Genomic DNA, 15702 nt, shown 5'->3' on the forward strand with positions numbered 1-15702 from the left:
GAATGAATCCACAATTGGAATTTTAAGAAAGCTTCATCATTTATGGTGAAGGCATCTTTCTTATATTCTAACAGAGTTGCCTCCAACGACAAAACTGGCCAGCGCTCAGGGGGACCAAGGAATCCAATCCATTCACTTAATATAAAATAAAATTAATTAATTAGCTAGTGAGAGGACTTTGTTAATTTTTTTTCGTCAACCCACGTCTGAGTTTAATTCATTTTAACAATTTTTTTAACACCTTTTCTCATTGTCTCAATATGGGTGGTGGCCAAATTTTAAATGTTGTTCATTATTACAAAACCCCAAAACATTACATGCTTTTTATAAAAAACCCTATCAACACCACAAACTGCTTTTTCTGCATTCAATCATTTATCTCCCTTGTTAAACAGCATAACATGATTTTTCTATAGCCATTGATGATCTGTCACAGCATCTTTGCTTCTTTTATAAGTAATTCTTTTGTAAGCTCTCCCTCTTTTTATAAGATCATTCGATCACATAACACTCAAAAATTGAAACCATCGTAGTAAAGTTATTAGCCAGCTAGCGAAAATATGGGGAGGCAGCCTTGTTGTGACAAAGTTGGATTGAAGCGAGGTCCATGGACTATTGAAGAAGATCATAAGCTTATGAGCTTCATTCTTAATAACGGAATCCATTGCTGGCGTATGGTTCCAAAGCTTGCAGGTAATTTATCTATTATTATAAATTAATATTATTCTAATTAAACGAGTCTCTCTCTCATCTTATATATGTTTTCATGCATGCTTCGTTAGGTTTGCTGAGATGTGGGAAAAGTTGTAGATTGAGATGGATTAATTATCTGAGACCGGACCTTAAGAGAGGCGCGTTTACTGAAGATGAAGAAGATCAAATTATTCAACTTCATTCGCTTCTTGGTAATAGGTAATTAAGTGTGTGTATATATATATGTTCTTGAATTAATTAATTTGATCATACACACACACACACATACATATATACATACCAATCCAGGATCTTGGACTAGTTAAAGTACGGAAAAACTATTAGCATTAAAGGTTTACTAAATTTTAATAGAGTTCAGAACTTTGGATCAAAACAGTACTCGTATTATATATATATTAACTAGGTGGTCGAAGATTGCTGCACATCTTCCTGGGCGTACGGATAATGAAATCAAGAATCAATGGAACACTCGAATTAAGAAGCGGCTCAAGCTGCTTGGATTAGACCCCGTGACTCACAAGCCTATTAATGGTAATCATGAAGAACAGGTAGTGACTGTTGATAAAAAAACTGACGATCAACATGAGATCAAGCATTCAAAGCTAAATGTAACAAGTTCGTCGACGGAGCAAGAGATCGATGATAACGTGATGGAAGAAATTCGTAGAACAGATGATGATGTGAAAACACAACAAGTTCTGAACATCGATTATCAACTGTTGTGGGGAAACAATTTGAATAACGTCGTCGCTTCGGGTTCATGCAGTGCGTCGTCGTTTTCGTGGGAAAAATCAAATAATTACAACCCTTCTTCACTGAGTAATGATCAGTCTAATTCTTTTCAGCAGTGGATTGATAATGTCAATGTGGACTCTCTACTTTCATGGGACTACTGCTTCAATCAACAAGAAGATAACCTTTTTCTTCATCTTGATTAATAATTAGCTAGTGTATCAATAACAACTGTTTGAGAATTTAATTAATTAATAATATATATATCATGTTAATTAATCTGATTGTTGCATTTTAATTAATATATATATCAACTTTGCTTCGGTCAAGTTGTTAAAATTATCATATATATGTAATTAGGGGTGGGCATTTTCTGGTTCGGTTCGGTTCGGAGCCCGAACCGAACCGAACCGGAACCAATCGGTTCTTAAAAACTCAAACCGAACACGAACCGAATTGTAGAACCGAACCGAACTGAACCGAAATATTTCGGTTCGGTTCGGTTCTACAATTCGGTTCGGTTTGGTTTGGTTTGGTTCGGTTCTACAGATATATTCAAATTCATTCATTTTCGAACTAAATAGAAGTACAAGAAACATTCTATGTATCCAAATTCTGAATTCATTTTCGAACTATATATAAGTTTCAGGACAACAAACATTCTCTGTATCCGATATATAACAACACTCCACAAAAATTAATAATGGAATCTCTTTTGTAGGCTTCACACAATATAAATTATAATCTTAAAAATCTGATAGAACTCTAAACTAAACAATAAAATAGCAAACTCAAAATTATATTATCATGACCTGTAAATATGAAAAACAAGATCTAGTTTTTAAAACTTTACAAGGACAAACTTTAATATTTGAAACGTATATAAAATAAAGTACGATCTAGTTTTTAAAACTATTCATTTATCTAAATTCACTCAAAACTTTGAGTGCAAATTCAGTACCAATGAAACATTTTCAACATGAAAATCAATATCCAAATCAGATGCAACAATCAGTACAATTCAGCCCTTAGTTATCATGCAACCTACATATACAAAAAGATAAACTATACAACATGAGAGACTGTAGAATTAGAAACATATGAAAAAAATGAAAAGTGTTTATTGTAATTTAATTTCAGACTGCCAATACAATTTCAGACTGCTAGCAAACAACAATTATACAATTATACACAACAACGACTAGACAATACAACTTCAGCTAGTTAAACTAAGCTTTGTTTAGCTGGTGCAACGCGAGATAAGCTCGTTTATCAGACTGCCAATACAATTTCAGACTGCCAGTGCCAGGCTGCCAGCAACCAACACCTCCAAAAACACCTCCACAAATTTAACCCCATATAAGCTTCAATTCAAACACAATTTCAGACTGCCACAACATAAATTAAAAAAAATAACCTGCAGCAGTGAAGATGAGTGATGACGCGGGCTGAGTGATGAGTGGCGGTTAGAGCAGTGAGGCCCGAAGACGAGCGGTGTGAAACCGTGAGCGTAAGCGTGAGGGACCGAGGGCTTTGACGGCGTCACCACGCTTGAAGACCGTGAGCTTGACTGAGGGCTTTGAGCCTTTGACGGTGAGCGTGAGGGACCGAGGCACCGAGCTACTGAACGCGTGAAACCGTGAGGGACTGACGGCTTTGACGGCGTCACCACGCTTGAAGAGATGCGCCACCGCTGACCGTGATGCAAGGGATCCAGGGAGAGGCCGCGAGTCACCGATCCGACGAGGGAGAGAGTAGGATTTTGAACTTTAGGTTTAGGAATTAGGGTTACGAAATTAGGAATTAGAAAAGGGGGATTTGTGATTTGGCTTTTTATATTTTGGACTGAACCGATCGGTTCTTCGGTTCGGTTTGGTTTTGAACCGAACCGAATGTAAACCAATCGGTTCTTGTAATTTCGAACCATTCGATTTTTTACCTTAGAACCGAACCGAACCGAATTAAGTTATTTCGGTTCAGTTCGAAAAAAACCAAACCATTTGCCCAGCCCTATATGTAATGATCATTATTAATTCTCTTGTTCTTTTATTGTTGGGTTTTATCATTATGAACGTTCTAAGTTCCTTTTTTTTGGGGGAATTGATGCAAAACCTTTATTAAAAGAAAAAAATAACAAAAAAAATAATGAGAATAATAATCACAAGGACGGTTTTGAATATTTTTTAATTGTGGAAGTTATATATATTCAATCATATATATCTAGAAAATCATGTTCAATGATGCAAAAAATAAATTACTTGATTTCTCACCATTTTTTTATTTTTAAATTAGGGTGAGCAAGTAAAATGAAGTGTATCCTCACACTGCCGCTATTTTATATTTTATATTTAGCTACATAAATTAAGTAATTAATTGCTACAGTGCATGCATCTGCAAGAATTAATTATATTTATGGCATAAATTGGAAGTCGAATCTTAGATTTATGGAACCCCGTAATCCCAGCATCGCAGAGATAAGATACTGCTTCTCTAAAACAAAAAGATCAATCAGTAATGAAATTTTACAGCATATAAATATTTCTAAGTGATTAAATCTCAACCATGCCATGTTGTAAATGCATATACTAAAAGTTGTAGAATTCACACTAGTAAGGAATCCAAATTCTTCTTAAAAGAACAAGTTTATAGAACTTTATCAATTTATTCCTATGGATCAAGGAAATAAAATTGATAATAGCGATATTTTTGTTCAACCAATATTGTAATAAATCAAGTCTTAGACTTTTCTTGCTTTATCAAAGTGTAATGATCTTTTCCTAAAAGATTAGTAATTAACACCATTTATTGTTGATAAATTAGACAATATTGTGAACCAATAATTACTTATCAAAATCATTATTTATTCAATTTATAGTGTTTTTATGGTGTGTTTAGCACACTGTATTATAATATAATGCATTGCATTAGGGTGTATTTTATTAAGTTGTAATAATTTCTATAATATAAGATTAGTTTAATAATACAATATTATTAAATAACAAAATCTTACAATTATATTATTAATAATATTATATTATAATTTATTTTATTTAATAGTTAATATACTAGTGTATAATTTAATATTATATGGTAAAAATATAATACTATAGTAGTACATAATATGATATAGTATAAAATATATCATATTATAAAAAAAAATATTATTATAAATTTGTTTGTATTTCTTAATAATAAATGGTTAAATAAAATTAAAATATTTTTACATATTTAAAGTAAAATAATTAAAATGATTTTATATAATAAAAGTAAAATAATGCATTATTATTTATTTATTAAATATTTTGGTTTATTACAATACTATACTGTTACTTAAATTAATTTTTATTTAAATATAAATTATGATCTATTGTAATTTATTAAATAACAAAAGTTGAATGATTGTATTTAAAATATGAACAATATTTTAATGCAATATAACCTAAACTCTATTTCCCGTCGGGTTATTTCATGCACTTTTTATTGTATTAACTATCTTTTTATGCAGTAATTACAACAAAAAATTGTAACCAAACATGAGTTCGCGTAAGAACAATATTTTAATGCAAGTTGTCAAACACACCCTTATAGCAATAGCCAACAGCATTATTAGAGACAGATATAATGCCAAACAAAAGCATATCAAAAATAAAAATTCATCAACGAGAAATGGTTCAGGAAAAATCGAACCATACAAATGTGGTCAGCAATAGAAAGTAGCATTGTTACATCATCCAGTCAGATAAGGTTATTTCTTCTGTAGATGACCAAAGCACATGGCGACATGCCCAGGTACCAAATTAAGCAACATCATGTTGGTGATAATTAGGGTTTTGTTGAAAGCAAGGGAAAATAAATAAATAAATTAGGATTTATTAATGGGATTAATTGTCTTGACCCAACTTACTCGTCAGGATCGTCACCATCACCACATTATATTAAAGGAATTAGAAAGTACACCGAATAATTGGTGTTAATAAATTAATAAACCAATTAGGTTACTCTGCTGCCATTATTTGTATCCAAGCTTTTAAACCTACTGAATTAAATCATTTATATATATATATAATACTTTGTCGCATCATCATTAATTATTAAAGATAACAAAAAAAGATTGATGATCATAGACATAATGATAGAGGCCGTTCTTTATGAGGGAAAAACAATCGTTGTTCTATTTTATATATAAAGAAAGTAAATGCTATTAGTTACCAAAGTCCAAAACAAATACAAGTTAATTGGTCCCCAAAGAAATGATGATACATGTATATATCTTTACATATATATGACTTTAATGAATTTTGATTAAGTGCACGATGTTATATAAATTATGGTGTCCAACGGTATACATGGTGAATCTTTATTGGCGGATTTGTATTGTGAGTTCACAACTCTACCAATAAAAACTCAACATGTCTACTGTCAAATACTATAACATAAGTGATAACGCATTAGATCAGACTTCTTAATTTAATTGGTTCAATATTATCGTTGTTACACAAGACGTTTGTAAATTAACATAATTATATGAAATATGATCTCTCCTTACTTTTATTTTAGCGTAGTTCATGTTTGTACGGCAATTAATTAATTAAGAAAAGAATGTTTGTTATAATTTTTTATTGATAGATTTGATCGAAACTCTTTTATTTTGGTACAATGTTGAACAATATGCATCCAAATTCAATTGCCTGTGGAGTGAGCTACTTAACCATTATATTTTGTCTCACCAATCACCACCATACCCCACAATTAATTATTGATATCCCCCATTATAATATTTTGCATTATCTCCAATCTTTTAACATTTGCATATCCTACTTAATTCCACAATTACCCTGTTATTTTGCCATATTTTCAAGTAAGAACATTACTTTTGTTTCTCTTATGGATCAAATGCATTCCTCCATAAAAGTCCAATAAATTCATCTCTTTAAGCGTCACATTTTGATGGTTCACAATTTGTAAATAAATACTTTCCAAATGAATGCTTTATTTGAAGAGAGAGAAATTTTAGAAAGATAGAAAAAATTACAGAATTTTTAAGTCATTTTTTTTATAATTTTAAAATGAAAATGAATGGTAAATAAATAAAAAAAATAATAAAGGGTCTGGTGGTGTGGAAAAATATGCCGAGATTGAATAACAGTGCCACTCTTGTTTATGAGCCACGCACAAGTGTAAAGGGCCATTTAAGTTCGAGCACAAGGCCCAATAAGTAGTGGGCTACAAAGCCCAACTGCTAACACAAAAGGCTATGGCCCAGTCTGATTCACGACATGAACTGAAACACTGCGAGAAGGGGAGGGTGGAGACACAGAGAGAGAGAGAGAGAGAGAGAGAGAGAGAGAGGCGTTGCTTATTGAGGCTGCTGAAGAAGGGGAGCAATGTTAGCGATACAGAAGGCGATACGGAGGCTGCATACAGCTTTGGATGCTCCGCCCCTCACTCGATTCTCTCTTAATGCACCCAAGAATGTAAGAAATCTCTTCTCCTTCTACGCTTTTTTTTTTTTTGGACATACACTGTTAAATTTGTAGGTTAAAAATATTTTGTTTGTTTTATCAATTTTTTTTAAATTTTTGTTGGTTTAGTAAGTAAATGATCACAATCCCCAAATGGGTTGGTTTTTAGTTGATTTTAACTTTATTCTATGCAACTATGCAACATATTAGTAGTTAGTAACATTTAAGCTTGATAGCAAGAACCACTTGTGCTTATGGTGCTATGATCACAGTCTTGTTTGATATAAGTTGAGAATGAATTATGAGTGTGGTCTTCTTATTGATGATTCTCTCATAAAGCTCAAGCTTTTTTCTGAGTACCTAGTTATGGGGTTATTTTGTTCTATTGAGAACTTTCTACGCAAATAAAAGTAATCGTAGCATGCCTGAGTTAATATTATGCTACAGAAGCATAAATTTGGCCTGATAATTTATCAGAATGACACCATGCTGGTTATGGGAAATGTTTGTATAAATATGTAACATTTTCATGACATTGTCATCACAACTAGAGATTAAAAAATTGGTTAATTGATCGAGCAATTACTAGGACGTTGTATTGTTGTATGTTTAATATCACTGTAGGTTGGATCCTTTAAAATGTGTAACCCTAGTATTAGTTCTTGTAACTATTGACGATAATAGCTATACGTATACGAAAGAACCCCTTTTTTGTAATTCCTATGATGCAATTGGAGCTTATCGGCAGAAAAGAATCAATTTAGATAGTCCGTTGTGGCTTCGGTGGCGATTAGATCAACGCCTTATTGCTTCAAGGGAAGCTCCCATCGAAGTTCACTATGAATCTTTGGGTACCTCTCATGAGATTTATGGGCATTATCTAATAGTACGAAGTGTAAAAAAAGAAATTCTTTCTATATACATTCGAACCACCGTAGCCCACCGAAGCTTGTTACTTTTTGTTTCCCTATAATTGGAACCCTAGGGCTCTATCCATTCGTTTTTATAGTTTACACACTTTTGAATAACTTCTTCTTACTTCCGTATTTATGTTAATGCATTTCCTAATGATTCATAAATATCGCTTATTCTGGTGTTTATCAGTGGTGGTATACAATCGGTTTACGCACTAATGAGGATCTTTATACTGGAGCTCTTTTTCTATTATTTCTTTCCGCCATATCTTTAATAGCGGGTTGGTTACACCTACAACCGAAGTGGAAACCGAGCGTTTCGTGGTTCAAAAATGCCGAATCTCGTCTGAATCATCATTTGTCGTGGAAAAATTGATTACTTGTGGAATGCAAACCTGATTACCTGACTTTATGTCTTCTACTTTATCGTTTGTTTCAGGTGGAGATTGAATTTGCTAATGGTAGCAAGTTTACTTTGTCGGCTGAATATCTAAGAATACACAGTCCAGCTGCTGACGGAAAGATTAGGTCAGTGGGAGGTGAAAAGGTAGAAATTCAAACGTTTTTCCTTATTCTGAATATTGTTGATTATTTTTGGTTCATTTTTATCCTTGGGCAATTAGTTGAGTGAGTACTTAGAAATTAGGAACATCATACATCATGTCAGTTTTGCGCTATGTTTGGTACCTCAGTTTTTCCTGCAAATCTCTGATTGTAATACCACTATGGGGTGACATGTAATATGCTTTTGCTTCTATGTCTGGGGGCTAGACATGTTCATTAATAAACAGAGTTTTAACTTTTTGTTATACTTATGTGATGGTTACATTTTTATCCACCTCTGTTGGTGTTTTTAATTCTCGAGATTCCTGAACCAGGTAATATTTGGTCGGCGTCATGTGGGCATCATGTCTGCAGAACCTGTAGGGAATTACGGGGTAAGGTACTGAAGCTTAATGCTTAAATATGAGATTCAAGCTAAATGTGTGTATCTCTATTGAACTTTATCCAGAAATAGGCTTGTTTGAAGAGATATTTTCCTGTTTAACCTTGTGATAATTTGGATGGTTTAGGATAGTTTTTGATGATTTGCATAAAACTGGGATCTATTCATGGGATTATTTCTACTATCTTGGAAGCAACAAGTTTACTCTCATGAGAAATTATATCAAAACGCTGAAGAAGCATGGACTCAGTCGGGATCCGCATAAGAAAAAATGATGAAAAATTTGACTTTCATTCAGCCAGTTCTTTGGTTAAGAGGTCAGACGATGAGCCAGGAGTGGTTTGTTTCCGTCCGCCGTTGGAAGCTGAAGAGTGTTACGCATCACACTATCTTTATAATGTGAGTTACAATGTCAACAGTGTAAGTCCTGCACCTGTATGTGCAAACCAATTGTGCTTTTGAATTTTTCGATTTGTTTTAGCTACCATACTTACATTTTGACAAAAGGAAAAATCAACCAGATAGATGTATGACGCAACCGAGTTTTAAATTAGTGTTGTGTTGAGTGTTTTGTTCCCTTCCCTGGTCTTGCGGCATCAAGGGCATTAATCATGAACCTTTATTAAAGAATTATCGGATATTTTTTACAATGATGTAGCCGCAATCAGTTGTACAAAGATCTTTGTACGAATTGAGTAAGCAGTTTACATGACATGGAAGGATTGATTGAAAAGTTAAAAGAATTAATGAAATATTACGTGAGCTGTATCTAAAATTTTGGGTACTTTTCATTTCTCATTATGAATTGCACACATAATATCAACTCTCTTCACTCATCTAAAACGAGTTTAGAGTGTGTTAAATATAATGAATGGTTATGGACTTATGGTTACTCATAACTAGAGCTGGCAGAAAACACTCCTGAGCTAGAAATGCCCAAGATAAGTGCTTTTGAAAGATGAGACATGCAGAAAGATGAGACATGAAGCAAACTGGATGTCTCTGGAATGTGCCATTATGGTCCCGGAAGGCCTTTGATACTATAACTGGATAACATCAACACCCCACCTCTGCCCCACTCCGATGACTAAGCACACCTTCAACTTCCCCAAACAATTTCAGTCTGTTTCAGGGGAGATTTTAGAAATTTTTTTTGTTGTACCATAATGATACGTGTGTATTTATTTAAAAAATCAATTATAGTTTTATTTAATTTATGTAAACATGTTATATATACATTAAACAGATGTAATACGGTAGAAATACTCTAAAATCTCTCCTATTTTAGATTAAAAAATGGCAACATGCTGAAAGTGTTTACAGCTAATCTTACCATTGCTCTGAATAGTGACCAGTAATCCTACGCATGGACCAAAATTAAAAATTAAAAAGTGGGGCTTCGAGGATTGTGGGCTGTTTTGAAATTGTTGATAGGATATTATAGTTAGTGAAAGTGATAGAATTTGATAATGAGTAATTTACGACTTGGCATAGTGCGAAACAAGAGCCTTATGGGACCCACATAATATCGTTTATGAAATCGTAATGGACAGTTGAGGATTAGCAGCTTGTAGAGAAGTCTAGAACATTGGAGGATAAATCACAAGTACTGACAGTGAGCACATCCAAGTCCAGAAGCGTCATCGAGACCCTATAAATGTGCACTTTGGAGATGGAGCAATTTGCTTCTCAGTATTGGTGACATCTCTCAATCAAAAACTATATCTTAGAAAATGGCATCTCATCTTGGTATCTGTACTCCCTGTGCGTCCGAAATAATCACCGGTTTTCCCAGCTACAGGTCTCCACCTTTGTTGAGAAATAGAGACTTTTGTGGCAGGATAAAGGCCGTGGCAGATAACAGAGGCAGCCTTGATCACTTGCAAAGATCGTCGCTGAATCAATCCCAGCCAAAAAAGAGAGCGGCCCCAGTTTCATCTCCAGGTAACAAAAAATTATACTCTCTTATTACTTCACATTTCTGAAGCGTAAAACTAATTTAATTCCTGGCTCCAAGGACAAGAAAATTACGTAATGGATGCAAGACCAACGTGTAGCTTGCAGAAAAACGTGTAATGACCAACTTATTAGAAGCTTCTTATGTTTTCTCTGTGTACAGGGATATGGGATAGTTTTCCTGCTGCGAGGACGGTGCAACAGATGATGGAAACCATGGAAAGAATAATGGAGGATCCTTTTGCTTACGGAGTCACTTGGCCTTCACAACAAGAAAGGGTGAGAAGTGGATACAGACGGGGAAGAACGCCTTGGGCCATCAGGGAAACGGAAAACGACTACAAGATTAGGTTAGACGTGCCTGGCATGAGCAGGAATGATGTTAAGGTACGGGTTGAAGAGAGCATGCTCGTAATCAAGGCAGAAAAGGCTCAAAGGAACGAAGCAAACACTGATGGAAGTACAGTTGAGGAAGAAGAAGAGTGGCCAAGCAATGGTTACGGAAGCTACAGCACTAGAATTGCATTGCCTGACAACGTAGAGTTTGAGAAGATTCAAGCAGAGGTGAAAGATGGCGTACTGTATATAACCATTCCAAAGGCCAGCTCCACCGCCAAAATCGTCGACATTAATGTCCAATAGGACAAGTATTCTGGTAACCTCAAGTTCCACATAGGACAAACCTAGATCTGCCCAGAGGAAGGTGGTGGGTAGAAAATAAGTGGCAGTAGGGTTAATTTGATTTCTTCATGTAATTTCAAACAGGAAGGTTAGCGATATTATGTTAAGACTGTTCAAAACTTCTGCTAATCTTTTGTTCTTATGAATCTATATTGCGTCAATCAACTGTCCTTTTCAGTACACTGCTTTTCTCTAAGCACATCCAGATAAGATTACAGGAAGTGAGATAAAAGAAAGCAAAGATGTACTCAGATCTGCATCTCTCTCTCTCTCTCTTCCTCTCTTTTGCATATATTTCAAAAACAAATGAAGCTTGGGTCATGATCGACAACACAAAAACGTATACCAACTACTAATAAGGCTTTTTCTTCCGTCCACCTTGTGATATGCGTTTCAGCTCTTGGGCGCCCCTTTTTATTCCCCTGGAACATGAACAGAAACAGTTAAGAAGCCATTTCAAGGTGCACATCATGAAAAAGAGGAGAGGGCAGAAAATAAAAATACCTCTGGTACAAGTAAACAAAACCATAGAAAAGTGGCAGCAGCATCAAAATCAAAATAGAAATGGTGACATAAGTCATACTTGTCCGCTTCTGCAATTACAGAAAAAATAGAGGCAAGGTAAAGAGGAGTGTAATGAACAAAATCTTTACTCGTAAACTCAATCTGAAGATATATTATGATAGCTTCAAGTTTATACAATGCGTAGTCAAATAAGTTTCTTATTTGATAGCCATAATGATGAATTAAACTGATTTTTTTTCTGAAATGCAAGAGTTTGCCTCATTGAAATCTTCCACTTCAGAAGAAAAATCATTTTACGGATAGCATTTGATTCATGATATGATTTATTTGCAAAGAGCTTCCCTAACGTCCAAAATTTTTTACTAATCTAAATAAAAGTTGGAATGAGAAAGCAGAGTCCATTATTCCTTCTTGATTTGTCCACTTCTTTGGTGGAATATAATAAGAACACTTCTCACAAATAGCCTAAAGTCTTTTCGCCGCTTAAAAACGGTCGTTAAGCAAAAAAATCTAGCCAAAAAAAAAAAAAATTCAAGATGAACTTTACCCTGTGTCCTTTCGATAAGGGTTTCTGTTTCCCAGTGCAAGTGTGGGCATCGCAGAACTGGCGCAAGAAGAATTCTGCAATTCAATATAATTAAACAAAGTGTTCTGAAGTGTTGATAAAAGCATATCTACGTGTACACATCAGAAAACTGAAAAGATTACCATGAAGACGGCTTGCTGATGGACCCTCATTGACAGGAAAACAACTATTGGCCAGACTCTGCAGAGAATAATTAAATTAATGACAGAAAAAAAATTTGGAATCACAGATGACAAGCATTGTTCAAATATCACCTCACAAAGATGGCGATTCCTTGCGGCAGCTGCAGGATTGCACTTGGTCTTACGTATCATGGGTTCCAGCATAAGATCGCAATGCAGTGCACCACATATATCAGCCATGCACCTGCCGGTACTCTGGATTCAGCATGAGCATTCATCTTTCAATAATCATTCAAGTTAAGACAGTTGCAATGTCAATGTTACCAGGGTTTCCTCAAAGTAAATTAGAAGGTAATTTATTAAACCAATGGGGCAGATAGGAGCTGAAGTAGATTGGTAGGAAAATAAACATGACAGAATGGCCACAACCAAGAAAGCCAAGAATCTGGCGATTAAGGCATTTCTGTACTCTGTAACTGCTGTGCTTCAGCTTAATTTTGACAGTACATCAGCTAAAATGTTTTACTCCCACCCACCTTTACTTCATAGCTAGAGAAGCTTGTGGGTAGGGCCCAAACCATAAGAGGAACCCTGAAATGTAAAACTGATACAAAGTAGGCTTGTCATGTGGACCAAGCCAAACCGGAGAAGGAAGATAGAAACTAAATCCACAGAGAGACAGCAGACAGAAGTTAAAAGTTGAGACAAATGCAATCACATAAGGGGAGTCAAACAAAATACCTTTTACCAAAACTGACTTCGATACCATGTTAATTTACCACTTGACTTAAAAGCTTAAATTTGTAGGTAAAGGTCCAAACAATCGTTTTATGCACTCTTAACTCTCATTTCACAGCAACACTGGATTATAAGTAACAACACTTCAATCCAAAAAACTATAGGACAGAGGTGGAGAATGACTGACATCCATAGCAACACAACAAAACATTAATTTCATCAAACTATATGACAGATACCGAGAAACGTTGACTTTCAGAGAAATATAAGAGGTTGCAATAGTTATAATTCATGACATGAGATAATAAGGTAACTTGGGAGTTCATTAGGCAGAAGAAAACTTTGAGCATTAAGAACTGGAATATTCATAAAAGTTATAGTTTGTCATTGTCAGGGCACAAGATAATCATCGGTCAAACGGGCAATTGCCTAATCTCTAAAATAAGGATCCTACAGATGGAAAAGAGAATAATAGTATTTGCAGACTCTCTTATAATATCCCTTGTGGAAACAATATTTGACATATTTATGAATGCCATCACCAGATTTTTGAGCCCAGTGGAAAACCCAAACAAAAAGTTTAATTCATGTAACATATAAGGTTAAGAATAGTCTGCTGAAGTTTTCCCCCCTTTTTTTCTGGGTATAAATTGACAAGCTATAAGATGCGTCCTACGATCCCCTGTCTTCGAATACTTTCATAAATATTATTGAACAACAGAGGAAAAGAGCATGCTTCCAGTTTGCCTAAATTTTACTTTAAGATACTTCAGACATCTTTTCCTATGTCACATTCAATTACGAAAATAACATTCATATACAAAATTACATACCCATATCTTGAAGAAGCGATGTTAGATGGATACTTCATTGTATATGAAATTTCATATAAACACAGTCTACATAAATTATTCTGTCGAATAGCTAAACTATATCAGACTGAGTGCCAATGCGATGGAATAAATTTAGTTGACACCATTTAAACAAGAAATCAATAGTTCTTAATTTTAGAAGTAGAACTGTGTTAAACACAACATCATAACTTCAAAAAAAAAAAAAAAACAACATCCAAGCAAAGGCTGCATACCACATTCAGCAGATTGTAGTGTCTATTTTCAAAATGCTTATCAAGATATTTCTCCTCATAAAACTTCTTTTTACAGTAACCGCATCGCCATTCATCTACATCCACATGGAATTTATGCTGTTCCTGATCTCTGTACAGATCATTGTCAGGATGAAGCCTGCATTTTGGTGAAATCAGATACTGTTCCTTCTCCACAAAAGGCATCAAGTACTGCACACAACATTAAATCCCAAATAACATCCTTGAAAGCGTATTATGAAACCAAGAAAATCATATCATAATATCTATAAAATTGGCTCATTTAGCTCTACCAATTTCCATTACCTCATCAATAATATTCCATGCAGCCCTACTCCTTTCTCTTGAACAATGCACTTCATGAACATCCTCCTCGACTTGCTTCAAATTTCTGAGCTTCATATTTAGATATCAAATCAAATTTAAGTAACCATATGTTGCACTAACATATAACCAAACAATATTTCGACAAAGCAAGTAGTTCAGATTTCAGTCTCGAATTCCACAATGTAATCTATGTATTACCTTCCAGGTGCCGATTCTTTGAAATCCTGCATAAAACATCAAAATGAATGCAAGATTAAAATTTTACAGCAAGAACTCAAGAACCCTAGAAAATAATGGATTAAAGAACCAATTAATAAGACCAAATGAAACCTATGAAATTGGTTTAATTCGTTACTATAAGAACTCAAGAATGCAGAAAATAAACAAATAAAAGACCGATGAGAGTGTGGCCTGTATACACATACCTTAGTAAGCTGTAGAGCAGTAGAAGAAAATGGGAGGCAAAGAAAGAGAAAAACGACAGTCCGTTTAGACCCACTTCGCTTTTTCATTTTGGGATATCTTTGAAGAGTGTCTTCAGAATCTTTGAAGTCTGATTACAATAATGGCAGGGGGATTAATTTCTCGATCTCGAGAGAAGCAGCCACGCGTTCGCGCCAGTATTTGCCAGTGAAACCTTGCCACGTCAGAGCAGCTTAACGACTGATGACGTGGCAATCAATTCAATGAACAACGAACTGACGAAGGAATTCCTTCCTCCAGCAATTCAATTAAATTAAATTAATCGTGTCAACTTGTTTTTAATTTTAATTTTAATTTCAATTTTAATTTTATTATTTCTATTTTGTATTTGTAGCAAGTAATGGTTGACACTTTGACAGAAGCAATCGGCAACTTCAAGACGACAACGAAGAGATGTCGTTTCAAAGTCGA

General features: G+C 34.5%; 3 protein-coding genes across 5 annotated transcripts; 2 read left to right on the forward strand and 1 right to left on the reverse strand.

The window, feature by feature from the left end:
- Positions 1–318: 318 nt before the first annotated feature.
- LOC112497232 (myb-related protein 315-like) lies at positions 319–1652 on the forward strand. The gene is made up of 3 exons (XM_025095015.1): positions 319–693; positions 783–912; positions 1118–1652. Exons 1-3 carry the CDS (start codon positions 561–563, stop codon positions 1650–1652), a joined length of 798 nt encoding a protein of 265 aa, XP_024950783.1. The 5' UTR covers positions 319–560.
- A 5078-nt stretch (positions 1653–6730) lies between these two features.
- Positions 6731–11585, forward strand: LOC102630611 (small heat shock protein, chloroplastic). Of its 3 annotated transcripts, none has more exons than XM_025095427.2 (5): positions 6731–6920; positions 8262–8369; positions 8701–8765; positions 8896–10712; positions 10888–11585. In XM_025095427.2, exons 1-4 carry the CDS (start codon positions 6831–6833, stop codon positions 9041–9043), a joined length of 411 nt encoding a protein of 136 aa, XP_024951195.1. In that variant the 5' UTR covers positions 6731–6830; the 3' UTR covers positions 9044–10712; positions 10888–11585. The 3 variants fall into 3 exon arrangements, with proteins under 3 accessions (XP_024951195.1, XP_024951196.1, XP_006469964.1); XM_025095428.2 differs by having other exon boundaries at positions 8701–8760; XM_006469901.4 differs by lacking the exons at positions 6731–6920; positions 8262–8369; positions 8701–8765 and having other exon boundaries at positions 10397–10712.
- Positions 11526–15509, reverse strand: LOC102630308 (uncharacterized). Its single transcript, XM_006469902.4, has 9 exons — positions 15234–15509; positions 15007–15032; positions 14788–14872; positions 14464–14673; positions 12771–12893; positions 12639–12696; positions 12478–12551; positions 11910–11998; positions 11526–11827 (listed from the first exon to the last, which is right to left on the reverse strand). Exons 1-9 carry the CDS (start codon positions 15318–15320, stop codon positions 11758–11760), a joined length of 822 nt encoding a protein of 273 aa, XP_006469965.1. The 5' UTR covers positions 15321–15509; the 3' UTR covers positions 11526–11757.
- Positions 15510–15702: the final 193 nt, after the last annotated feature.

This window comes from Citrus sinensis, chromosome 2, assembly GCF_022201045.2.
Source record: "Citrus sinensis cultivar Valencia sweet orange chromosome 2, DVS_A1.0, whole genome shotgun sequence".
Lineage (NCBI taxonomy): Eukaryota > Viridiplantae > Streptophyta > Magnoliopsida > Sapindales > Rutaceae > Citrus > Citrus sinensis.